Source organism: Tenebrio molitor, chromosome 4 (genome assembly GCF_963966145.1).
Source record: "Tenebrio molitor chromosome 4, icTenMoli1.1, whole genome shotgun sequence".
In the NCBI taxonomy this organism is placed as follows: domain Eukaryota; kingdom Metazoa; phylum Arthropoda; class Insecta; order Coleoptera; family Tenebrionidae; genus Tenebrio; species Tenebrio molitor.
Genome location: NC_091049.1, coordinates 3,329,692 through 3,354,523, shown reverse-complemented (window position 1 = coordinate 3,354,523; position 24,832 = coordinate 3,329,692). Strand labels below are relative to the sequence as shown.

General features: G+C 36.1%; 6 protein-coding genes and 1 pseudogene across 6 annotated transcripts; 6 read left to right on the top strand and 1 right to left on the bottom strand.

The window, feature by feature from the left end:
• Positions 1 to 199: 199 nt before the first annotated feature.
• On the top strand, positions 200 to 9,935 carry LOC138128219 (gustatory receptor for sugar taste 43a-like). Its single transcript, XM_069044409.1, has 8 exons — positions 200 to 799; positions 3,946 to 4,046; positions 4,126 to 4,348; positions 4,398 to 4,672; positions 4,730 to 4,937; positions 4,997 to 8,514; positions 8,564 to 8,653; positions 8,714 to 9,935. Exons 1-6 carry the CDS (start codon positions 340 to 342, stop codon positions 5,041 to 5,043), a joined length of 1,314 nt encoding a protein of 437 aa, XP_068900510.1. The 5' UTR covers positions 200 to 339; the 3' UTR covers positions 5,044 to 8,514; positions 8,564 to 8,653; positions 8,714 to 9,935.
• Positions 7,407 to 7,853, top strand: LOC138128218 (uncharacterized). Its single transcript, XM_069044408.1, has one exon. The coding sequence runs from the start codon at positions 7,407 to 7,409 to the stop codon at positions 7,851 to 7,853; it is 447 nt and encodes a 148-aa protein (XP_068900509.1).
• Positions 9,936 to 11,356: 1,421 nt separating the features above from the next.
• Positions 11,357 to 13,279, top strand: LOC138128217 (gustatory receptor for sugar taste 43a-like). The gene is made up of 4 exons (XM_069044406.1): positions 11,357 to 11,534; positions 11,580 to 12,047; positions 12,094 to 12,362; positions 12,657 to 13,279. The coding sequence occupies exons 1-4, from the start codon at positions 11,357 to 11,359 to the stop codon at positions 12,813 to 12,815; spliced, it is 1,074 nt and encodes a 357-aa protein (XP_068900507.1). The 3' UTR covers positions 12,816 to 13,279.
• Positions 13,280 to 13,286: 7 nt separating this feature from the next.
• Positions 13,287 to 15,474, bottom strand: LOC138127835 (gustatory receptor for sugar taste 43a-like). The gene is made up of 6 exons (XM_069043910.1): positions 14,292 to 15,474; positions 14,144 to 14,241; positions 13,925 to 14,095; positions 13,810 to 13,878; positions 13,669 to 13,758; positions 13,287 to 13,616 (listed from the first exon to the last, which is right to left on the bottom strand). Exons 1-6 carry the CDS (start codon positions 14,830 to 14,832, stop codon positions 13,533 to 13,535), a joined length of 1,053 nt encoding a protein of 350 aa, XP_068900011.1. The 5' UTR covers positions 14,833 to 15,474; the 3' UTR covers positions 13,287 to 13,532.
• A 3,325-nt stretch (positions 15,475 to 18,799) lies between these two features.
• LOC138127834 (gustatory receptor for sugar taste 43a-like) lies at positions 18,800 to 20,628 on the top strand (annotated as a pseudogene).
• A 690-nt stretch (positions 20,629 to 21,318) lies between these two features.
• Positions 21,319 to 23,436, top strand: LOC138127836 (gustatory receptor for sugar taste 43a-like). The gene is made up of 5 exons (XM_069043911.1): positions 21,319 to 21,518; positions 21,569 to 22,278; positions 22,329 to 22,706; positions 22,757 to 23,251; positions 23,306 to 23,436. The coding sequence occupies exons 1-4, from the start codon at positions 21,326 to 21,328 to the stop codon at positions 22,838 to 22,840; spliced, it is 1,365 nt and encodes a 454-aa protein (XP_068900012.1). The 5' UTR covers positions 21,319 to 21,325; the 3' UTR covers positions 22,841 to 23,251; positions 23,306 to 23,436.
• On the top strand, positions 23,156 to 23,827 carry LOC138128216 (dehydrogenase/reductase SDR family member 11-like). Its single transcript, XM_069044405.1, has 3 exons — positions 23,156 to 23,251; positions 23,306 to 23,510; positions 23,556 to 23,827. The coding sequence occupies exons 1-3, from the start codon at positions 23,156 to 23,158 to the stop codon at positions 23,825 to 23,827; spliced, it is 573 nt and encodes a 190-aa protein (XP_068900506.1).
• Positions 23,828 to 24,832: the final 1,005 nt, after the last annotated feature.

The following is a 24,832-nucleotide window of genomic DNA, read 5'->3' as shown; positions in this document are numbered from 1 at the left end:
TATTATTATTTAACCTACACATTTATTACAAATTATAAAAACGCATTACCGCACAATTCACTATTTTATTCGACCTGGATATTCAAATCACTCGACTATTGACCGTGGACACTTTGATCGCCTCAGACCTGTTTCAAGTCATCGAGCCTGTTGTCCTCCTCGCGAGAACTTCAGGATTTTTACCGGTGACGTACGAGAAACAAGGGTGCAAGTATTTGTTCCAACGATCTCTCAAATATGTCCTCTACAGCTATACTCTAGCTCTCGTTTTGAGTAAATTTTTAAAATACAACACCCAGAGCTCTACGCAAGATTTTACACTTTTCAGTGCGGACATCAATGATTGGTCTTTGTGACGACCTGGACGCCGATCGCTCCATCAGAATGCAGAATCCAAACATCAAATACATTATATTCTTTGATTTGGGAGAAATCATCACGACAGTGTTTGTCGGGATTGTGACTGCACCCTTCAAATTAAAATATTTTTGGAAAATCTTGAACGGTCTAGGACGAATGGACCTGATCCTTGCCCCTCACTATTCAACAGTTGACGAACGAAGGCGCTGCTTGATCACAATCGCGTCTACTTTGACAGTTATCAGTTCAATTCTGATTTATGACGTGATTCTGTGGAGTCTCAACACGTCACAACTCAGTGTTTTTTTCCAAAGATTCACCACACTCTACATCACGTATTTTCTAGTTTTCGTGCAACAAATACCCTTTTTTTTTCGCCAGACTGATCAGGAGCAGAATACAAGGTTTGAACTATGCCCTCGAATTGGGTCTAACCACCGTTCAAAAAAATAACGTAAACAACCAGTGGGTTTCATGTGTCAAGTCACGGAATTACAAGAACACCAAGAGTGCCGATAGTAAAGATTTTGGAAGGATTCAAACCGTTGCTGATCGAAATGATTTTCTGTTTTCAGCTACGACCGCCTCAACGACTTCATGAAACTGGTCGAAGAAACTGATGATGTTGTGGAAGCCGTCAATGACTTCTGCAGCGTTCACACTTTGGTAGCATTTTCGATACATAAAACAACCAACTTTAAATCAAGTGGAATTTCAGATGATTCTACTGAGTTGGTGGTCATTCCTTATTTTCAGCTTTTGGGAAGCAACTAATCGTGGCTACTTCCCCTTTATAATTCTGCTAATTGGTTTGGCCATTGTGCACATTGGCAATAATCGAAACCTGCCAACGGTGCTGTGTGTGTCAAAAAAGATTTTTTTCCATTCCATTCCATTTTCTTCAATAGCATGATTATTGTTGAAACAATATAAATATTTAACCAAAATGTTACTGATTTCAAATAATATACCTATAAAAACAAATATTTAAAAAAGAATCATTAAAATCGCTACTGTTCTTGAAGATAAAGCAGTTTCAACGATTTTTCCATTTCCTGGATTCAACTACAGGGTCTCTATAAATGATTGTCTGGTCAAGCCAGCCTTGGAAAAAAATTTTACTGTTCCGCTTTTTTGAAACTGATGCCAAATTCTAGTTCGTTTTCACGGTCACTTTTGACATTAGTGACTGACGTTTCGTTTGCGCTTGTCAGTCGAGTTTTGGTTCCTTAACTTCCTTATATTCGTTTTATCGCAGTTAATCACAGTTAATATACACCAAAAATCAGTATTTTTCAATAAAAATTGCAAGTACGTCCGCTTTTAGAGGTAAATACACCGGCAAAATTTGTGAGGTTATGCTTTAATGTTTTATGTTTTATTTTAGCTTTATTTTCTTTACAATGGTTTATTCTGTTGAACAGAACACGTTCATTGTTGTTTTTTACTTTCGAAATGGAAGGTTTAGTAATGGGGAATTATCTGTTTGTAAAAATGAATTCCATCAAAATATCTGAACAACATTGTGAACAGATTTTTAACAATCAGAACAATTAGCAAGGGTAAATCATTAGGACGAGCACCAGTATCTGATGAAATACTCGAGGATTTGAAAGAAATGGTGGAAAAGACTCTACAGATATCCATAGCCTGTTTATCTCAAAATCTGGTGTACCACGATGCACTTGTCACAAAATCATTAAAAATAGGCTACAACTGCATCTTTATAAAATTAGTGTTGTACAAGAACTCCAACCTGCAGATTATCAAAGTTGTGTTTAATAATGTATTCAGTTTGAAAATCACCTCAATTTCATAATTTGGAGTGCTGAGAATCCACACCAATTTGTAGAGACTCCTTTACATGTTTTGAAAATTGGTGTGTGGACCTGTGGATAGCAGTGTTGCTGTACCCTTAACTAAGAAATGCTGCAAAATATTTTTGAAAATAAATGAAGAATTGTCAAGTGTTTAGAAGTTAATGGGGGACATTCTCAATCTATTTTATAAAAAAATACCTATTTGTTATCGTTATTTAGTGTTGTAAATTATGTTGTTCAATACATTTGATTTTATTGAAAAACCAGTAAGACTAATTTGTTATGAAAAACACTGTTATTTATATTGGAAGAAAAAATGGGAGTCAATACCATATTCGACAATTCAGTCTAGGTCGTATTTACCACTAGCATAAAACAAGAAATGTGAAAGCACTAAAGCAGACAAAAAGGCAGTACCAAGTATTGTATTGTGGTATACGGGGACAAGGTGTTCTCAATATTTATCTGTTTGGATTTGTTCTCATACCAATTCCTGTACAGTGTGTGGCGGTACGATGGGGGCAATAATTGTTCCCCTGTTGGTGTTGATATTAAATAATAAATACATTAATGTTAGCAAGAGTAAAGCACAGTTGAAACTTGTCTCTGGTTAAAAGCCAACAACCTAACCTGAAATCCTGAAAATGTGACATTCATTAATTGCCGAACAAAGCGGCACATTCAAAATTTGACAACTTTCCATGGCTGGCTGGACCCGACAATCATTTATAGAGACCCTGTATTATTGTGTTCAAACTGGAAATAACCAGTATTTTATTATTTCGACAAACCTGTCGCTGACGCTCGGGTGCAAAAAAGTCCTCGATTGGGTAAATATTACTTACCTCCCTTACTATTCAAATAGCTATTATTTAGACTCGTTTTTCCCTAAATCGGTTCACAAATGACATTCAGCATACTGCTATTATACTTTCCATTAAAAATGCATTAAGCAATTATTCCCTAGAAATATCGTTACCACATTGTAGTAGTTATATGATTTTTTAAATATGCATCATCAAAGAATTATGCTAAACCCCGCTCTTTTCCAAACTGTTGCATCTTTATTTAAGTTCTTTAGAGCGGTGGGTTTATTTCCTACCAGATACTACATTCGTGGAAATTTGTATGTGATAAATTGGTCATGGGCTTTGTACATTTTTAATTTAGAAGCAACACTTTTTTTTGGTACGTTTGAAATGACTTAAATTATTCTATAACTTTTACAAATCTTCTTGGAATATTTTTCTCCTCGAGAGAAAGCTCACCAAAGTTACCTTGCCATTGGAATATTGAATAAAATATCTTTTTCCAATGTTTTTGTATTGTACTAATTCATATCTCTAGATTCTAGATATTCTAGATATTTTTCTGAATTAATCTATCACAGTTTAAGCATTCTCTTAGCATTTTTTTTTTCTTAGAAACTCTTACATAGACCCATAAGAAATACCTAGCTCATTCTGACGGTTTAGCAAAATCTACATTGTACTGCAGATTTACTTCAGAAGCAGATAATGCCAATCAAAGCCTGCAGATGTTCTTCCAAAAAAAAAAGATTTAATTTAAAAACTCACTATCTTGTTTTTGGTTTCTGACTTATGGTAGTAGTACTCCAAGTGTAAAATATGTATGATTAAGAACGGCTATGAAAAACAAGAGTATCGAAAACATGTGGCGCAGAGCACATAACAGCCACCTAAACGTTTTCAAACCCTTTTTTTTTTCCACAGCCACTATTGTAAGTCTCTAAAAATAATTTCAGGTTCGTGGGCTGTTTGGGGATACGTCAACGACATGCAAATAGCTTCCTTCACAGCTTTGGGCTTCAGAGGCACCATCGATGTTGCCATCTCGGCCATAGACGTCAGCGAAATCATCTTGAGTGCCATGTTTTTCGTCATCACCTCCCTCTTCAAATACAACCACATCTGGATCATACTAGATAATTTTAATAAAATCGATTCTGGTGAAAGAAATGCGGACTCGAGCGAAGTTTCTCCAAATGTTTTTAATAGTTTTCTTGCCGACATTATACGTTCTTGATTTGCTGATGTGGGGAAACGACTCGTGGACAGGTGTCAACAATTATTTTGCATTTTATGTGCTCTGCTTCATAGTGATCGTGCACGAGTTGCAGTACTGGTACATCAAGAAGAGTTTATCAAGTAACTCGTTCTGATTTGTGTTTCATCACTTCCATCTAACGTTGTGCAGTTTCAGAGGTTTCGCACACCCGAATTTCGAATATTGTTCGAAGCTACGATTGCTTATCTGAATCCATCAACCAGATTAACAAGTGTTTCAGTGGTAGCGTTGCAGTCATAGTGTTCAGTTGTTATCTTCACCTGGTGACATGCCCTTACGACCTTTTTGTAATATTGAGCAGTAACGAGTCCAACGCCTTAAATTTTGTCTATCTTCTATGGGTTACTTTGCATGTTTGCAGACCCTTTGTGATTATTGAAGTTTGTAATAAATATCAGCAAGAGGTGAGTTTCGTTTCTTGTCTAGTTTGTATTTTTTTTTACACTTTGCTTGGGTTTTAGAACGAAAATACTAAAAGTCTCGTTTTTCAATTATCGGTTTGCAAATTGGACGAAAGTGTGAAAAAAAGAGGTATTCCTCGATGGCAATTAAAACGTGACATTAAATGCGCATTTTTAGGTGAACACGTTTTTCTTTATAGTGACCAAAAGAAAAACTATTTTTTCTGCTTTTGCCATTTCCAAAATAAGTCGAAATCTTATTATCTCTGTAAGTTGTAGTTTCAGTACATACACTTTTATATTTCGTAAGATCCATATTTATTGCAGATTGCCAATTCAATCTGCAATTATTGGATGGTAGTGTTACAGTTTAGTGCAAGAACAATCCACTTTTAGTTTTGTTATGTTTTAAGAACGTGCAAAACAAGTGTGAACTTTAAATGTTAAAAAAAAATATATATATATATATATTCCTACCAGGTGCTGCATTTATAATCAACACGTTATGAAAGTCTCTTTTTTCACTTATTTGCTTGATTAACTCGGGCTACGCCCTCGTTAATCAATCCGCAAATTCGTGAAAAAAAGTATGACTTTCATAACTAGTTGTATAAATAACTATTTAAAAAATTGTCAACTGATATTAAACAATAAGTCAAAGTAAATTCATACTTAGGTTAAGTATTTAATTTTTATGTTAACAGTTGTAAGTAAAGTAAAATTTTCCTCTTTTGCAATAAAAGAAATAGACAGAAGTCTTGTACTTAAGGTAAGGAGTTAACTCGTAAACAAATTAAAATCTGAAAACTCATTGCAGATATTAAGATTCATTAGTTCTTACTGGGTCATTTTATTCCAGTACTGCATAAGGCAAAAATAATTGTGTGTATTATTTAATAAACGCCTATTTAAGCACTTTAATGTATTTCCATTGTTTAGACTAGTATTTTTGCATTGAAAACTTCTTTAGGCGCACCACATGGGCAGTGAATTAGTTTCATGCGACGCGACACGCTAAAATCGTCACGCTCAAAGCGGGCCGTCAGGCTCGGGCCGGAGAACAGCGAAAGCGACTGTTTTTGTCGTGAACAAAGTCTAACAGAGGAGTATTGTGTTAAACTGAGCAACAAAAACTCAAAAAAAGAGATACGTTAGGAGTCAAGACAAGGTGCTGTTGCCTGTCGTAAGAGCTTGTAAGTTTTATTCACGTCATGTTATTTGCTTATCTATGAAATCGGCGCGCCATCTACTACACAATAGCTGAACTATACCGGAAATTATCGATGTATCATTGGTGGCAAACTTCAAGCCGGTTGAGTAAATTTCTCATTTTTAAGACAGATTGTTCTATACCTATAATACTTTACATCAACACAGCAGATGACATAATTGAGGTGATAACAACACCTGATGACTCTTCATTTCAATTTTATTTTTTATTTTTTTTCATATTGCTTTTAAAGTTATTTTGCTTAGAGCTGTGTGCAGTAAAGAACCCTTACAATTCAGTGTGCCTATACTTGATATTTAGTTGACACTAGACATAATCAAGCAGAAAATAGTTATTTATTTAATGAGCTCCAAATCGCTTAAAATCTTTAAAATTAGCTTGACGTTTCGTTTTGACAAGTTGTCACATTTATCAAAATCCATTCACACAGGAGAAAATTCTCAAATTCTGACAGTGTCAAACTTTTTATTTGTTTCAATCTTATATTATCCAATCAATAAGTTGTTTTTACTACTTCTAATTTTTTGTTGTGCGTATCCGAGAAATATATTTTTATTTAGACTCGTTTTCCATAAATCAGTTCACAATGACATTCAGCATACTGTTATTATATTTTCCATTAAAAACGCATTAAGCAATTATTCCCTAGAAATATCGTTACCATATTGTAGTAGTTATATGATCTTTTAAATATGCATCATCAAATTGTGCTAAACCCCGCTCTTTTCCAAACTGTTGCATCTTTATTTAAGTTCTTTAGAGCAGTGGGTTTATTTCCTGTCAGATACTACATTCGTGGAAATTTGTATGTGTTAAATTGGTCATGGGCTTTGTACATTTTTAATTTAATAGCAACACTTCTTTTTGGTATGTTTGTAATGACTTAAAATTATTCCATAACTTTTAAAAATCTTCTTGGAATATTTTTCTCCTCGAGAGAAAGCTCACCAAAGTTACCTTGCCACTGGAATGTTGAATAAAATATCTTTTTCCAATGTTTTTGTATTGTACTAATTCACATCTCTAGATTCTAGATATTCTAGATATTTTTCTGAATTAATCTATCACAGTTTAAGCATTCTCTTAGGATAATGTTTTTTCTTAGAAGCTCTTGCATAGACACATAAGAAATACCTAGCTCATTCTGACGGTTTAGCAGAATCTACATTGTACTGCAGATTTACTTCAGAAGCAGATAATGCCAATTAAACCATCACACTGCGTAATTTGTGCTTCAAAGCCTGCAGATGTTCTTTCCAAAAAAAATTGATTTAATTTAAAAACTCACTATTTTGTTTTTGGTTTCTGACTTATGGTAGTAGTACTCCAAGTGTAAAATATGTATGATTAAGAACGGCTATGAAAAACAAGAGTATCGAAAACATGTGGCGCAGAGCACATAACAGCCACCTAAACGTTTTCAAACCCTTTGTTTTCCACAGCCACTATTGTATGCCTCTAAAAATAATTTCAGGTTCGTGGGCTGCTTGGGGATACATCCAGGACATGCAAATAGCCACCTTCACCGCTTTGGGCTTCAAAGGTTCCATCGATGTTGCCATCTCGGCTACCGACGTCAGCGAAGTCATCTTAAGTGCTATGTTTTTCCTCCTCACCTCCCCCTTCAAATACAACCACATGCGGATCATACTAGATAATTTTAATAAAATCGATTCGGTGATTGCACCGATTCTGGTGAAAGAAATGCGGACTCGATCGAAGTTTGTCCAAATGTTTTTAATAGTTTTCTTGCCGACTATGTACGTTCTTGACTTGCTGATGTGGGGAAATGACTCGTGGCCAGGTGTCAACAATTATTTTGCATTTTATGTGCTCAACTTCGTCGTGAACGTGCACCAGTTGCAGTACTGGAATTTTGTAACGCTCGCTCATGCTCGCATTTTGGCCATCAACAGATTCATCAAGAAGAGTTTATCAAGTAACTCGTTCTGATTTGTGTTTCATCACTTCCATCTAACGTTGTGCAGTTTCAGAGGTTTCGCACACCCGAATTTCGAATATTGTTAGAAGCTACGATTGCTTAACTGAATCCATCAGCGAGATTAACAAGTGTTTCAGTGGTAGCGTTGCAGTCATAGTTTTCAGTTGTTATCTTCACCTAGTGACATGCCCTTACGAACTTTTTGTGATATTGACCAGTAACGAGTCCAACGCTTTAAATTTTGTCTCTTTTATATGGGTTGTTTTGCATGCTTGCAGACTCTTTGTCATTGTTGAAACTTGCAATAAATGTCAGCAAGAGGTGAGTTTCTTAGCTACAAAGTGTCCCCAAATAACTGCGGTATCGTAGTAGGTTTTGACAATTTGAGTGTTTTGAATTTTGACGCATACTAGAAAAGTGATATCAACTATTAAAAACCGTCAAAATGACAGGTATAAGAGAGGTTAGGTTTATTTAAATCCAAAGCATCATTTCACTTTATTTTTTATTTATGTGGCAAACTAGTTTTTCCGTTTCAAGCACCCTACGATACCCCAATTATTTTGTAGTTGTATTTTTTTTTGCACTTTGCTTGGGTTTTAGATCGACAATACGAAAAGTCTCGTTTTTCAATTATTGGTTTGCAAATTGGACAAAAGTGTGAAAAAAGAGGTATTCCGCGATCACAATTAAAACGTGACGTTAAATGTGCATTTTTTAGGTGAACACGTTGTTTTTTATAGTGACTAAAAGAAAAATAAGTTTTTCTGCATTTGCCATTTCCAAAATAAGTCGACGGCTTTTTCTCTCTGTAAGTTGTAGTTTCACTACTTACACTTTTGTATTTCGTAAGATCCACATTTATTTGCAGATTACCGATTCGATCTGCACTTATTGGATGGTAGTGTTACAGTTTACTGCAAGAACCATTCACTTTTAGTTTTTTTATTTTTTAAGAACGTGCAAGGCAAGTGTGGACTTTAGATATAAAACAAAATATTCCTACCATGTGCTGCATTATAATCTGTTTCAAGGTGCAATAATCAGTTTCTTATTATATTTTTTACATGTTACAGTCACGATCACGGAATTTCGTCAGTCGGTGTCATTCAACTGACATTAGCTGTAAAACAGGCTTTACATATTTCTAACCCCACATTGTAATTTTTGACATGGATGTCAATTTGTCATTAATTTTATTATGAGTGACAAAAATTTTGAATGTCAGTCATAATGACAATAAAGCTTAGGCTACACACTTTTTTCGAATTGACAGTAAAATAACTGACGAAATTCCGTGATCGTAACTGTACTATTCCGGACACGGAATCTTGGCCACAACTGACATTTAACTGACAAATATGTCTGAACTGGCCTTTATTGAATATAACCCAACTTTTGACTCGATAATGCCATTTCCCTACTTTTTTTATGTCACAAGGAAAAATTCAAAGTGATTTTGAATAATTATTGTCATTTATTAATGACACTAATGATTGGTTTACATATTTTTTTTAGAAATGTCTAAAAAATGTTGGCCAAAATTTCGTGTCCGGAATAGTAGTCCATAGTAGTACTATGGCGGCCACAAAATTTTGGCCGTCACTTTCTTGACATTCAAGAAAAGTGTAAATAAACCTTTAGGAATCGTAACCCTACTTTCGATTCTTGTCATTTTGACAATCAATTTAAACTGTTTGAAGCTCAGATATTCCAAAAATCCGACATGAATTAACAAAATTAGAGCAATCGTACATAGATAACCTGAGGTAAACGTTCTGCGTAGTAGAAATGACAAAATAATTTTGAGTTTTGAAATTTACCACCCACAAAATAACGTTCATAATCAAGACGGTAATCATGATGACAATAAAGTACGGATTACAATTTTTTTTTTTGAATTGACAGACAATGACGGCCAAAATTTTTTGGCCGGCATAGTACCTACTGTATCTTTCGCAATTTCAGTGTTATTTTTCCTTTCTAGCAATTAGAAATGATATGGTTATATTTTCACATTATTCGTTATTAATTACTTATGTCTTATTTTTTTACTATTTCACTGATAATAAACTGTTGTTTGTTTGTCGCTATTTATTAATATTGATTTAACTATTCCCTCTATTTGTGGTATTCAATTATAAGCAAAAAATACTTCTAAAATCAAAAAAATAAGGTGTGCTTAGCTTATTGTTACACATTTAATTTCAGGTTACTGCTTGTTGTACATCAATTATTAATTGTCTCCTTTATTATTTTTGCTGTGGATTAATTGAGAGATAAGAAAATTTATTTGTATAATTAAAAAACTATTACGAATCTAATAAGTAATGGATACGGAGATACCCACCTAATATGTATCAAAAAAATACACAATTAGTAACTTGTTCTTGGTTTATGGCTGTAGAAAATTTACTTTAATATTTTTACATAAGTATCAAAAAATGATTTTTTGGATTTATCGTTACTAACAAGAGCAAATCTATAAACAAAACATTAAAATGTGAATATGTTGGACACTTTCAGTACCTTTTATAATAAAATACCACAAATTACTCCTTGTTTTATTCTTTCAAGTCTTAGTGAGGTTATGTTTAGCTTGACATATTTTCACATGAATTCAAGGTTTGTCGTGCTCATGTATATTCTTAACTTGAGTTTTTAAAGAAAACAAACTAGTTGGAAGACTTTCTCGAAATTTCTTAGTTGTTTTTTGTACATTAAGATGTAAAAGAAATTATCAGTATTTTCAACAAACATTTCCGAAGAGATCTGGTGGTGCAACTTGTTCTGGATGTCCACGTAGCTTTTCTCAAAGAATAACGATTCAAGTAGCACAACTTACAGTAAAGAATATCACCACAGAAGGTCTTGATGTTTCCAACACTGACTCTTGCCACACTATCAAATTCAATACTAAAACGCCATAACTAGGCAACCAATAAATCACATATTATACTGTTACTTCACTGTATTGCATCAGAAATACCTATCCAATGAACCTACCATCTGCAAGTATTGCAAAATTGAATTGAATAAGGGAGCTATGGCCGTTTGAATGTTTATCCGAGGTGAAAATTCGATAAGAGGGAAAAGAAAAGAATCTAAGAAGGGGCCATGGAATTGTACAAATTACTTTCACTGGAATGTTCTTCACTTCTGTCTATTTCTGAACATCTATGAAATATTTTTCCTCTTACCTCGGAATCAGTCGTAGGGCTTTTTCTTGCAAACATTTCTGTAACACTTGTTCATGTTGAATGATCGTAAATAATTACATCGACAATGTCGAAAATTATTATTCTTAATCTTCATCTTTAATAATTATTCACTACAAAAGAATTCTTAGAGACAATTCGTAATGAAATGTAAATGGTATTAATTATTTCTCGACGTTAATCGTCGTCTTGTGATAAAAATAGCCACTGAAAGTTATTTAACCTCATTTTCTCACAGGTCTCAATTCTTTCTGAAATGTTCTAACTAATCTGAGAATTCTGTAAATACACTCACCATGTCTCGCCAGCAAGTTCTTGTAAACCCAAAACTCTTCGACATTCTTCGACCTCCCTTCAAACTCCTCAGGATCTTAGGGTTGTGTCCTGCAACATATCACCAACACAAGAACTCCTACATAATTAAGTGGTCACAAAACACGTACATTGTAAACGTCACGGTCACAATCATTCTAGGTACGTCCACTCCAATCGTTGCAACTCCCTGACAACTCTTTTCAGCGAGTTGGTCGATTTGGGGCTTCGTCAACGACATGCAAATGGCCTCGTTCGGAGCTCTAGGTTTCACAAGAAAGATTGACTTTGTCATCGCATCTTTCGACGTCAGCGAAGTCATCTTCAGTGCTTTGGTTTTCGTCACATCGACTCCTTTTAAGCTGCAACACGTTTTGGACGCTGTCGACAACTTGAACCAAGTTGACGCCGCGATTGAGCCAATTCTTGACGAGGAAATCCAAAAGTTGTGCAAGTTTTTCCAGCGGTTCTTGCTCGTTTTCTTTCCGACTATCTGCGTCATCGATTTGTACATGTGGGGGAACAACTCTTGGTCAGGAGTGAACAATTATTTTGCTTTCTATATTCTGTATTTTATCGTGGTGGTGCATGAACTGCAATACTGGCATTTCGTGACCATGACTCGAGTTCGACTCTTGGCAATAAACCAGTTCGTGAACAGAAACTTAACAAAAGGTACAAGCTCTGACACTTTCTTCTTCTTCTCATGCGTTGTCTGCAGGAGTACACTTGGACCAAGTTTTCGCCATTACACAAAGTTATCAGCACGTAACAGAAGCAATAGTAAGAATCAACAAATGTTTCGCTATTGATGTTGCAATGATCATTTTGAGTTGTTACCTTCACTTGGTAATTTGCCCTTATCAACTCTATGTGATAGTGACGAGCAACGAAACACAAATCTTAAATTATGCCTATTTAATATGGATCTCTTTGCACATTTGTAGATTCCTGGTGATTGTAGAAGTGTCACACAGATGCACAAGAGAAGTTTGTTGTTGGAATCATTGCAAATCTGTGCTAATTTTCGTTCATTTCAGAATCAAAATTTTATTAAGATTGTTTCGCGAATGGTTACCAAAAGAAGGACTGCAGCTGTGAGAAAGGAGGTCATTGAACCATATAGGGTGACTCATGAGTGATAATGAGCTTAACAAAATGTGTGATTATGTGCAATGATATGGGGGTCGTGTATTGTTGGTTGCATCACAAATTTCGTTACGTTATTATTACTCGTGAATCACTCTGTATTTACGGTGGGCGCATTTAGAATTTCTTTTTTAGATGATTAACTTATTATTTGTTGCAATTAAAAGGAAAATCGTATTTTCAGCATATGCTTTGCCCAAAATTAGCAGACAACTCATACTTTCCGTAAGTAAAGTTAAAAATCTTTATGTACAGTTCAATTCTGAAATACTTGCAGATGGTAGGCTCTATTAGTACATATTGGATATTTCTGATGCAATATAGTGAAGTAACAGAGAAAATGCAACCCACAATACACTAACTTTGCAAATAAAACAAGCACCGATCTCTATGGTGTACCATAGACATCACTGACAGTGAAAACAAGATGTTTGCAGTGGTTAGGAGTTTCGTTTATCATTTTTTACTTTGGGAATAAATTTATTTCTTGTATGTATGTATTTGTTTATATAATATGTATAAATAAATACGTGAATGTTTCTTTTGCACCAAACAGTATTTGCAGGTCAATCACGTTGGATTTTGTCTGTCAAGTTGTTGTCACATTGCAAACCGGCCCTTCCTTTCCTAGTAATTTTCACGTTATCATGTTAGACCGATTTGACGTCTTTAATACTTTTATTTTAAATGTTAGTTTAACGTGTGAAATAAAGACACAGATTTTTTTCATAAAATTTTATTCCTATTCTATTCCTGAGTAATTTTACCATGGCGGAAAGAAAAAAGAAGGTTTTATTAACAGCTAATTTGAAAATTGCATTACTGAAAAATGCCTATCAAGTTCAATTGTTGACAGCGAATAACATAACCTCTACAGTTTACGCATGACAAGGTTATATACTTAATCAGCCCATGCACAGCTAAAATATTATCGAAGTAAAAATCACACTGCCAAAAAATTAAATATTTTGATCTTGATGAGGCAAATCCAAATTACTTTCCTACAAGAAATTATTTTTCTGTGTTGAACACGTTACCCCTAAGACCTCCATATTGCAACAAAATCACCAAGAAAGTGGTGACAGATCCTCCAAACTGCAACATAACAACATTAAAATTGCGAAGTGTCAGTTGACAAACACTCTACAGCTGTTAAAATGGATCTGCTTATTTTTATCATCCCGAATGACGTGAATTTGATTTTCTTGCTTGACAACTGAACTGTTAAAATTTCGACCTAGAAGAGATCGCGTGAGAAAAAAAGAAGAAGAAGAATTTACACCCACACCTGTTCCTTGACTTCTGGAAGCAACTCACACGTCAGTAGCTTGAGTGCCAGATTGACAGTTCTCTGATACTGAAACAGCTTTCTATGAATTTGAAGAAAAATAGTTTTTGACAACCTCGTCACAGCACCGTTGGCAGGTCTCGACTATTGTGATTAATCTGGCAATGTGCACAACGGCCAAAGCAATTAGCAAGATTATGAAGGGAACGTAGCCACGATTAGTTACTTCCAAAAGCACAAAATACGGAGTGACCACCAAGTGTAGTAGACAACTCAACAGAATCAACTAGAATTGGGGTGATTTAGAGTTGGTTGTTTTGTGTTGCGAAAGTACCAGAGTGTGGACGCTGCAGAAGTCATTGACGGCTTCGACAACATCATCAGTTTCTTCGACCAGTTTCATGAAGTCGTTGAGGCGGTCGTAGCTGAAAACTGAAAATGATTTCGATCAGCAACGGTTTGAATCCTTCCCAAGTCTTTACCGTCGACACTTTTGGCGTTCTTGTAATTCCGTGACTTGACACATGAAACCCACTGGTTGTTGACGTTATTTTTTTGAACGGTGGTTAGACCCAGATCGAGGGCATAGTTCAAACCTTCTATTCTGCGCCTGATCAGTCTGGCGAAAAAACAAAAGGGTATTTGTTGCACGAAAACTAGAAAATACGTGATGTAGAGTGTGGTGAATCTTTGCAAAAAAACACTGAGTTGTGACGTGTTGAGACTCCACAGAATCACGTCATAAATCAGAATTGAACTGATAACTGTCAAAGTAGACGCGATTGTGATCAAGCAGCGCCTTCGTTCGTCAACTGTTGAATAGTGAGGGGCAAGGATCAGGTCCATTCGTCCTAGACCGTTCAAGATTTTCCAAAAATATTTTAATTTGAAGGGTGCAGTCACAATCCCGACAAACACTGTCGCGATGATTTCTCCCAAATCAAAGAATATAATGTATTTGATGTTTGGATTCTGCATTCTGATGGAGCGATCGGCGTCCAGGTCGTCACAAAGACCAATCATTGATGTCAGCACTGAAAAGTGTAAAATCTTGCGTAGAGCTCTGGGGTGTTGTATTTTAAAAAATTACTCAAAACGAGAGCTAGAGTATAGTTGTAGAGTACATATTTGAGAGATCGTTGGAACAAATACTTGCACCCTTGTTTCTCGTACGTCACCGGTAAAAATCCTGAAGTTCTCGCGAGGAGGACAACAGGCTCGATGACTTGAAACAGGTCTGAGGCGATCAAAGTGTCCATGGTCAATAGTTGAGTGATTTGGATATCCAGGTCGAATAAAATAGTGGTTGTTGTGCGGTAATGGGTTTTTATAATTTGGTATAAATTTGTGATAAATGTGTAGGTTAAACAAACAGATGTTATGTTTAATATGTTTTTATTCTTACACTTGGCGTTTAATGCTATATGGTTTGAGGTAACGGTGGCCCAATAATTATATGTGTGAAGCATGTCGTGTTTGGTAAAACAAATAGAGGGACACGCAATAATACCAAAAAAAGAAATTCAAGAGAGCAAAAAATGTAGGTAATGTTTATTATGCTATAAAGTGGAGTTTTTGAGGGTTAATTAGGTATAAAAAGGCGCACACGGCATCATTTGAAGGTTTTCAACAAGAATCAAACATGAACAAAAAATTACTTCAGAAAAATCCTGTCATGTTGACAGTTAAAAGACATATCAAAATGATGACAAATAAATATAGATTGCTATTTAAAAAAATAGATGATTACGTCATACTTAAAACAATATTACGTCAATAAACGTGAAATTGAAATTAAAATCGACTTGTTTTTGTTCTTTTTTCAAAACTCAACAGTTTATGATTTATCGAATTGTTGCGTTATTTTTGCTCCTGACTGTATTAATACGTGAAGGAAAAACTTTGTACCCCTTTTTAAGCAAATTGAGTGTGAGATTTGGCATAGTTAAATTTTATAAGGAGAAGGAGTGCAGAAAGATAATAATGGCCTACTAAATTCACGTAAAGCCCCAAGAGCTTCAAGGTTAAACTGTAAAAAAAAAAGTTTTTCAAATACTTTTTTTTAGTAATTCTGATAGAGATTTTTATTCTGAAAACGACAATGCATGACATGTATAACCTCAAATAGGAAAAAAATTTAAAAAAATAACACTACATTTTGAAACAAATGACGGGTACCAAGCGAGAAGCTATCAAAATTCATTACGTTAGAATGTAATAACCAAATTAAATTAGCTGGAAAAACAAATGACAAATATGTAATAACATAATGAGATTGCGCAAAGCGCATTTTAAATAAATTACAAATCATCCACTCCGCATTTGCCCCAAATTCACTCCGCATTTACTCCACTAATGTTTTACAGTGTATAAACGTAAACAATGAATGTTTTATTTTATTTTATATAATGTAAGTATTTGTAATATACAGGTGTGCCCAAAAAAGTAGACGAGTCCATAACTCTCTTATTTATCGGAGGATTACAATAATTTATACACCAAATTAAATGGTCGTGAATAGGCTACAAAAGGCCCTAATATGAGAACACAAAATTTTTTTCTGATAGAGATTTTTATTGTAAAAAGAATAATGTATCACAAGTATACACTTACATACCAAAAATACAAAAAAAAAATTAAAAAACGCTAGGGAGTTTATTTAGATTATTTATACAGGGTGTGTCTAAGCTAAGATTTTCGAACCTAATAACTCAATTATTTTCCAGCGGATTTTTGTGAAATTTAAAATGCAGATATTTTAGACGGTGAAGAATAAAATCATCCAAGTCTTAAAAACATAATTTTTACATGCCTTTTAAAAATGTTGAATCAATTAAGATTTACATAAAAAATTGAAAGTCAATAACAAATGCTGTAGGGAAAAACTCATCCTAGAAAGACTTCTGGTTTGCAAGAAAAAAGCAAAAAACTGTGTTAAACGTGGCTGCAAATGCAAAAACGTAGACGCGTATGAAACAAACGCGCAATTTTGCAGAATTTTGGTCATCCCTTTTCGCAGAAGCGCAGGTGACATATTTGACGTTTATCTTGCTAACCTTACAAACACTTACGAAGTTAAAGACAACATTTGGACGTAATTTATTATACTGGATGCTTTAATTCTTCCATAAAGGACTAAAACACGATCGGGATATTCTAGCATGGTAATTTAGTTCACGTACGCTTCCTGTGTCTTCAAATAAATTGACGACTCTCTTAACCTTACATTTTGTAAAGCCTACATTTCGATAGTGTTCCACGAGAAAACGAACTGCGTCATTGAAGTTCTTACGACACTCTCCACAGGCAATTTTTTTTTCCTTTTTTAACAATATTGAAATTTCTGCCGCTGTCTATTTTTAGAGTATTTTCAATAAATTTTCAGAATTTGACGTTTCTAATAAAGCGCGCCCAATTTTGACAGACTTTAAAGGGTGTACAAAATGTTGCTTGGTAATTAATCATCAATTGTTTCAAAAGGTAACTGCTCAAATACTTTCAAATTTTACATTAAATTTTTAACGACAAAATCTAATCTTTTCGTTGAATCAGACAAGTGATTTACTTAATTGTTTGCGTAGAACCCTATTTTTTAATGTTTACCAATCTAATAATAATCGCGCATAATTTTCGATAAAGGAAACATGTGTTAAAATTACATTTGTTAACTTGAGGTAATTTTATTATTACTAATTGAACCTTCACGGTCTAAAATATATCTGCATTTTAAATTTCGTAAAAATCCGTTGGCAAAAAACCGAGATATTAGGTTCGAAAGTCTCAGCTGAGACACCCTATATAAAAAAAAATCTTTGGAGTGAAATACAAAATTCTTTGACTATTAGTGGTTTGCCACGACATAAGTTAGTGTTGAAAGTTAATTCCATCGTTTTACTGATCAGAAACGTAAATACAAAGGAAGCGTTAGACAATGGAACAAGAATGCGCATCAAGTTTATTCATCGTAATGCTATTGATTGCGAAGTTTTAACTGGAACCGCACGCAATAAGAGAAATTTGATTCCACGTATCAATTTAACATATTCCTATTTTACCATTTAACTTTCAAAGAACGCAATTTCCAATTATACCTGCATTTGCGATGACAACATTCGAAAAATTGGAATTTCATTGAGGCAGCCGCAATTTTTACACATGGTCATAACGGTCAAAGGCATTTAGCAAACGATGAAAAAGTTTTTACAAAAAAACATCGTCTACACAGAAGTTTTGAATCATTTTCAAACTATTTTAAGTTCAATGGACAACATTAATTTACTCTTATTTAGCATTATGCTATTCTTCTGCTCCCAACTTTCTATTTTTGCCAGCATCATCTTATCCTTATTTATTTAAAATACTTCCTTTACGTTCACTTTCACCCGTATCTCCCCCTCCAACCATTCTTCCACCCTCCTCTCTATATTTCCTCTCATTCCCCTTATTCCGGTTATTATAACATTATTCTTCCTCTCCATCTTTTCTCTTTGCTCCATCTTTTCCTCTTTCAATCCAATCTACCTCCTCCGTCTGCCATTTTTCTTCTCTTCCTCTCATTTCCTCTCTCACTGTCGCTAATTCTTTTCTTAGCTCCCCATTTTCCTCTCTCACTGCCGCTAATTCCTTTCTTAGTACTTTGTTCTCCTCTCTTATTCCCGCAGTATCCTCTCTTATCTCTCTAATCATGGTTTTCATTTCCTTATCCATTTCCTTGCTTTTATTTCCTACTTCGTTTCTTCTTGGGGATCTTCCCGTTCTGGAACTCTTTCTGAATGGGTTCATGCCTTCTTCAGACGTCCTACCCTCTTCTCTTTTTCTCTTGCTGCTTTCTTTCCTTACTTTCGGCGATTTCGGCATGCCCTCTCTTTCTTGGCCGCTGCCTCCTGCTTATCACCTCTCACTCATTTGTCGCTATTTTATTTTAAGATTTAAATTGTTTCCTCTGTTAAATTTATCCCTCCCGAATATTCATGGAATCTCTTGGTAGCGCCTGGAATAATTTCGGGAAGAATAAAAAAGAAAGGTGTCATTCGACTTATTTGTTAAGGATTCATCGCCCTTTAAGGATGTATTTAAAGTAATGAGAAATGAATAAGTTAAAGACGAGAATAAAAGAAAATAAATTACAATCTCTTCTTATGAAATCGTTTCCTGTCAAATCAACTAACAGTGAATAATTTAGTACCTACCAATCAGGATACAGCATAATAATTACTCCTTTTAAACACAATCGATTTTGTGATTTACTGGTTACATCACATTTCCTCACTTCGTTCCATCAAAATGTTTCAACGCACCGTAACCGTCAACGAAAAATTCTTCCACTCCTACCAACCCATTTTCCAGATATCCAGACTAGTGGGCTTAAGCCCACTGACTTACAAGAAAATCACCAAATCGATGTATTCCTTCCAATGGTCTTGGCCCCTCTGCATTTGCAACCACGTCGCAATCACAGCACTGAGTAAGCGCCTCTCAAAACTTGACCCCAACTCACCTTATCTTTTAGCAATTTTGGGTTTCTGGGGTCTCTACACATTCCTCAAAGAAAACGCGCAAGGTTTCATCTGGTCGAGCGTCTCCAAAAGCAACTATTTCGCAATTCTGGACTTCGGTGAACTGGAAATGTTTGGATTCTATTTCGTGATCTCGCAACCATTCGGTTTCGGGAAGATGTCGACACTTCTCCACGGGTTCGATCAAATTGATTCGCTGGTGGCTCCCAGCGAAAGCGAGGATGACCGGAGATGGACAATTATTTTCGGATGTGTCGTTCTGTTGGTCTTCTCGTTGGTTGTGGTTTTTGATGGGGTCGTGATCTGGAGCAACGTCTCGGGTTCAGAACTGGGACTCAAGGACTACCCCTTCTATATAATCTACTTCGTGGTGATCGTTTTTGAAATTCAGTACTGGCAGTTGGTGTATCTTATTGAGAGGCGAATGAGATTGGTCAACAGAGAGTTGGAGAAAAATGTGAACGACTTGCAAGGTAGAAACCATTTTGACCCTTAAAACATTGTACCATAACTTATAATTTCTTTGCAGTGCAGAACCACGCGACCATTCTAAATGCAATCAGAGCTTATGAGTGCATTTATGACGCCATCAACACCCTCAACAATCTATTTAACGTACACGTTTCCGTAAGACTAACACAAATCGCTGTTGTCACAATCCTGAAACCATTTACTTCCAGCTTATCATCTTGAGTTGCTTCTTAAGACTGGTTCTCGACTTGTATATGTTATATGTTACTCTGACAGGTGGAGAAGATTTGGTTTTAATCTTGGTGCAACTAGCTTGGATATTTATCCATTTCTGTAGACTCCTCATTATTCTAGAAGTCTGCCAGATGTGTGAGAACCAGGTGAAGATCATGACCAAACTCGATCAAAAAAGTCTTACCATTTGTTTCAGAATCAGAAAACTTTTAATTTAGTGTTGAGCTTGATCACGTGTTTTACTCACGAAAAGATCAAAAAAGAGGTACATAACAGTGACGTTCTGGTGTACTTTGTCCAATAAGTTTTTCATTTCAGCTAAGCAATTTTGCTCTGGAGTTGACCCAGAAAAAGATAAAATTCTCATCGTTTGCCATTCCTCGAATCAATCGATCTCTTTTGACTACGGTAGCGACTTTCTTTCAATTAACCTGTTGTCAAAATGTTTCATTTTAGGTTATCAGTTCCATTACGACTTTTCTGATTATTTTCATTCAGTTCAGCGCCAGTTAGAAGTGAAAAACTCATTTATTGAACATTACAAACACGCAAAAGTACAGATTTATCAATGTCATTTAAAACCATCCCGCGAGGAAAGACCAGAACCGAGCACCGTGGGTGTGTGTGAAGCGCGCCCGGTTTGTGTTCGAGAGGTCCGGGGTTCAAATCCCTGGCAAGACTCTGGGTTTTTTTCACAAGTTTTCCTCTCTAGTCCTGTGGACTCATCCACAAGGAACCAAATGCTGGTACAGTGACCACGCACTCGACCTTGACAGTGCGCCACCCGCACCCTAACGAAAGGTCAGGAGCACTGAACGGCACTGAAGACGGTTCACTTGGTCTCTCCTGAATCTACCCCCAGCACCTGACCTGACCTGACCTCAGCACTGTTTCGGTCCATCCGGTCTCAGAATTTAGTTTGCTCCATATGTATAACTTTGTACATACTTTGTAAATAAATGTTTATGTGAAAACCGCGCCACACAGTTATTATTCCAACCGTCCTCATTACTCCCACCTAATTGAGCACAATTTGATTTGTGATAACGCCAAGAAAAAAAGCAATTATGGCGAACATGTTAAACGAATGAAAGCAAACACTACGATCGCATTTATCATTTTAATGTTGATTTTATTATTGTCGGATTTTGAGGTTGAAACTGTTTATCTTCTGAATTAATATTGACTAATGACCGCTTCCTTTATTTCGTAGACCTTCATAAACAATTCACGTGTTTACTATTAAAAACTCTTATTAATAAATAACGAACAAAACGGCTGTCATTTCCGTCAAAATGGTCACCAAAGGTGGCACGAAAGGCGAGGTTTTGGTGACGGCCGAGTTGTACCAAGTCCTTCAGCCATTTATTTTCGTAACCAGGACCTTCGGATTCCTGCCGATAATCTGCAAGAAATCTGGCTCAGATTACAAGCTCCGTTGGTCTCTCTTCTACACAGTTTACAGTTACATTCTGGGATCATTCATGAGTAATTGACAATCCTTGTGTTTCTTCTCGTCTCTCTTCACTATTTTGTAGTGATGGTCTCTATGAACGGACTCCACGAGGACTTGCATTCTGCAGATTCTGTCAGAATGGGCAACTCCACTGTCAAGTACGTGACTCTGATCGATCTAGGGGAGATAATCGTGACGGTCTACATCGGGATCCTGGTCACCCCTTTCAAGCTCAAGCACTTGTGGAGGATCCTGGAGTGTTTTCACAAAATCGATGCTGTGGTACCGCAGAAATCTGTCAAGAAGGAGAGAAGACGCACGATTGTTTCTATTTTGATAGCGATTTCTTGTGTGCTGTTCGTGTTGACCTACGAGTTGTATTTGTGGGGAGAAATCTCGGATAAAAGTGGATTGTTGTGGGTGTTTATGAAGCGGTACTTCATTCTGTTCTCGACGTACTTCATGGTTTTCATCCAGGAGATGCCGTACTGGAACTTCGCCAGTCTAATCAGGAAGAGGATCGAAGGACTGAATCAGTGCCTCGAGTCGGGACTGGAAGTTTTCAAGAACTTGACAAAGCTCTGGATCACTCCCGTCAAGACCAAAGACAGGAATAAAAGAAGCTCGGAGAGTTTTGGTGGTAAAACACTTACCTTACCCTTCATTTTGTTCCATTTTTCACCCATTTGTGCAGTTCTTAGCTACGACCGCGTCGTCAACTTGATGAAGATGTACGAACTAATCGGTGACTCCGTCGACGCAACAAACGACTTCTGCAACGTCAGCATCTTGGTCAGTTCCCAACCCCCACACTACAATCAATTCTATTTAACCTCTTTCAGTTCATAATGTTCAGTTGCCTTCTACACCTAGTCGTAACTCCGTACTTCCTCCTAGTGGAAGTTGCCAACAACGGCTACTTCATCTTCATCTTTCTGCAGTTCTCTTGGACGATGCTGCACTGCGGCCGGCTCATGGTCATCGTGGAGACTTGCCAGTACTGCCTAGACGAGGTGGGACTCCACAAGTACCTCCTCAGAGCACTGACTCGTGTGTTCCAGCACCAGAAAACTGTGGATCTGGTGTTCAAACTCTTGTCCTGTGAGCTACCAGAAGAGGTGAAGGATCAACTGAAAGTCTTCGCTTTGCAGTTGTCCGGGAGAAAAGTAAAGTTCTCGTCGTTTTCGATGATGAAGATTAACAGGTCGCTACTGACAGCGGTAAGAAACCTAACCTAACAAACGACGATTTTTAAAGTGACACTTTGAAGATTGGCGGCTCCATCACTACGTTTTTGGTGATCTTGTTCCAATTTGGGAGCGTCGGAAGTGACGTGTACTATTCCAGAGATTAACAAAGTTGCTCCTTGTACAATAAATTCTCTAACTTGACACTTTTTCTTGCAAAAACTTTTACAGATTTACTGTTTCGATCCTGACGCTGACCTTGACTTAGTTCTAATATTAAACCTCCACTGAACCTATTATTACCACCTTGGTATCCTCGCATCGTCTGTCAATAACATATTAAATTATGTAAAACCCCTAAAGTGGTAAAGTGTATTTTTCACACGCTTAAAATTCTGTTTTGGTTCTGTTGCTACGACAAAATTGATTCTTTCATAAATCTATATAAAATAAACAGGAGAATGATCATCATCCCATTCACGATGGAGCGTTGGGAAGGTAAGGTTGCCATCGTGACCGGTGCTAGTGTGGGAATCGGCGCCGCCACTGCCAAACTCTTGGTACAAAAAGGCGTCAAAGTAAGTACCAACTCTTCTCAACCTAATTCCAATCAATTTGCAAAAAACAATTAGGTGGTGGGTCTTGCGAGACGCGTCGAGCTTATTGAAGAACTGACGTGCAGCTTGACGGACGCCCCTGGCGAGCTCTACGCACTTAAGTGCGATCTCAGTAAAGAGGAGGAAATTCTCGAGGCTTTCGCTTGGGTCAAAGAAAATGTAGGACCTGTGCATATTTTGGTCAACAATGCCGGATTCATAAGACCCACGGATCTGCTAGGTGAGTCCACTTGACTAGTTATGTTGTGGTTACGTTATGTCGTAGAGGGCTCCACTGAGGACTGGCGGTTCACTTTCGACGTAAACGTAATCGCTATGTGCATTTGTACCAGAGAAGCGGTCAAGGTCATGAGGGAAAACGGCATCGCTGGACATGTCATTAATTTGGGGTCGATCGTAGGAAGGTATCCTGTGTGCTTGCCTACTCCTAACCTCAATGTTTATCCTGCTTCTAAGTATGCGGTTACGGCGCTTACCGAGAACATGAGGCAGGAGTTGAGATACCACAACACAGGAATTAAAGTGACGGTAACGTAACGTAACGTAGAAGATTGTTTTGGTCGTTGATGTGTATGTCAAAAAAACACCTGGTTTAGAACCATTTCTGATTAATATAATTTGACGAATAAAACAAGGAATGTGATGCATCTCTTAGAAGACTGAGTATGAATTGTTTTTGCAGTGTATTTGTCCAGGAGTGGTTATTTCGGAATTTCAAGAAGGTTTTTGCAAAGATGGTACCTTGGAAGCTATGAGAGGTGGTCCGATTCTATTTCCGGAAGATATAGCAGAATCCATTGTCTACACGTTGTCGACTCCACCACATGTTCAAGTAAACTGAAGAGATGTTTTCAATTATTTATTTTAATAATGAACTCATTGTTTAAGGTACATGATATTTTCATACATCCTTTGGGGGAGCTGATTTAAAACCGGGGGTTTTACTTTTAAGTTATTTTATAACACATTAATAAACACATGTTTTAATTTGAATTTGTTAAAACTTACTGAATAAATGTGCTAAACTTCTAATTGAATGACGAAATTGAAAATGCAACCCACAATACATTTGCAAGATAACGTGGTTATTTTATAGATTCTACAGTAGGTAAATCCGCTCGAATATTGAACATTTTTTCCGTTTTGCATTTCCAAAACATGGTAATAATTAAGAGAATAATTATCTTTATTATACTGTTACTGTGAAGTTGTAACACGTTGTATTAACCTAAAATTAGGTACAATTTTAAAATATTATTTTTACTACTGTAGATACACTTGCAGATAAAGTCCATTCAAAAATCAAAAAACCACCAACGTTGCATTTTCCTCAATATGTAATTACTATCGGCAACGCTGTTTAGTGTAAAATTTGGTGAGAATTGTAATTTTGAGGTTAATTGTTTATTAAATGTCTTGTTTTTCTGGGCATGTTTAAGTAAAAATAATAAGAATCAATAAATAAATGAAACGTGCTGCTAATAAAACAATATGAACGGAATTCAAAGCAGTTGAATTTAATTTTGAATCAAATAAATGTGA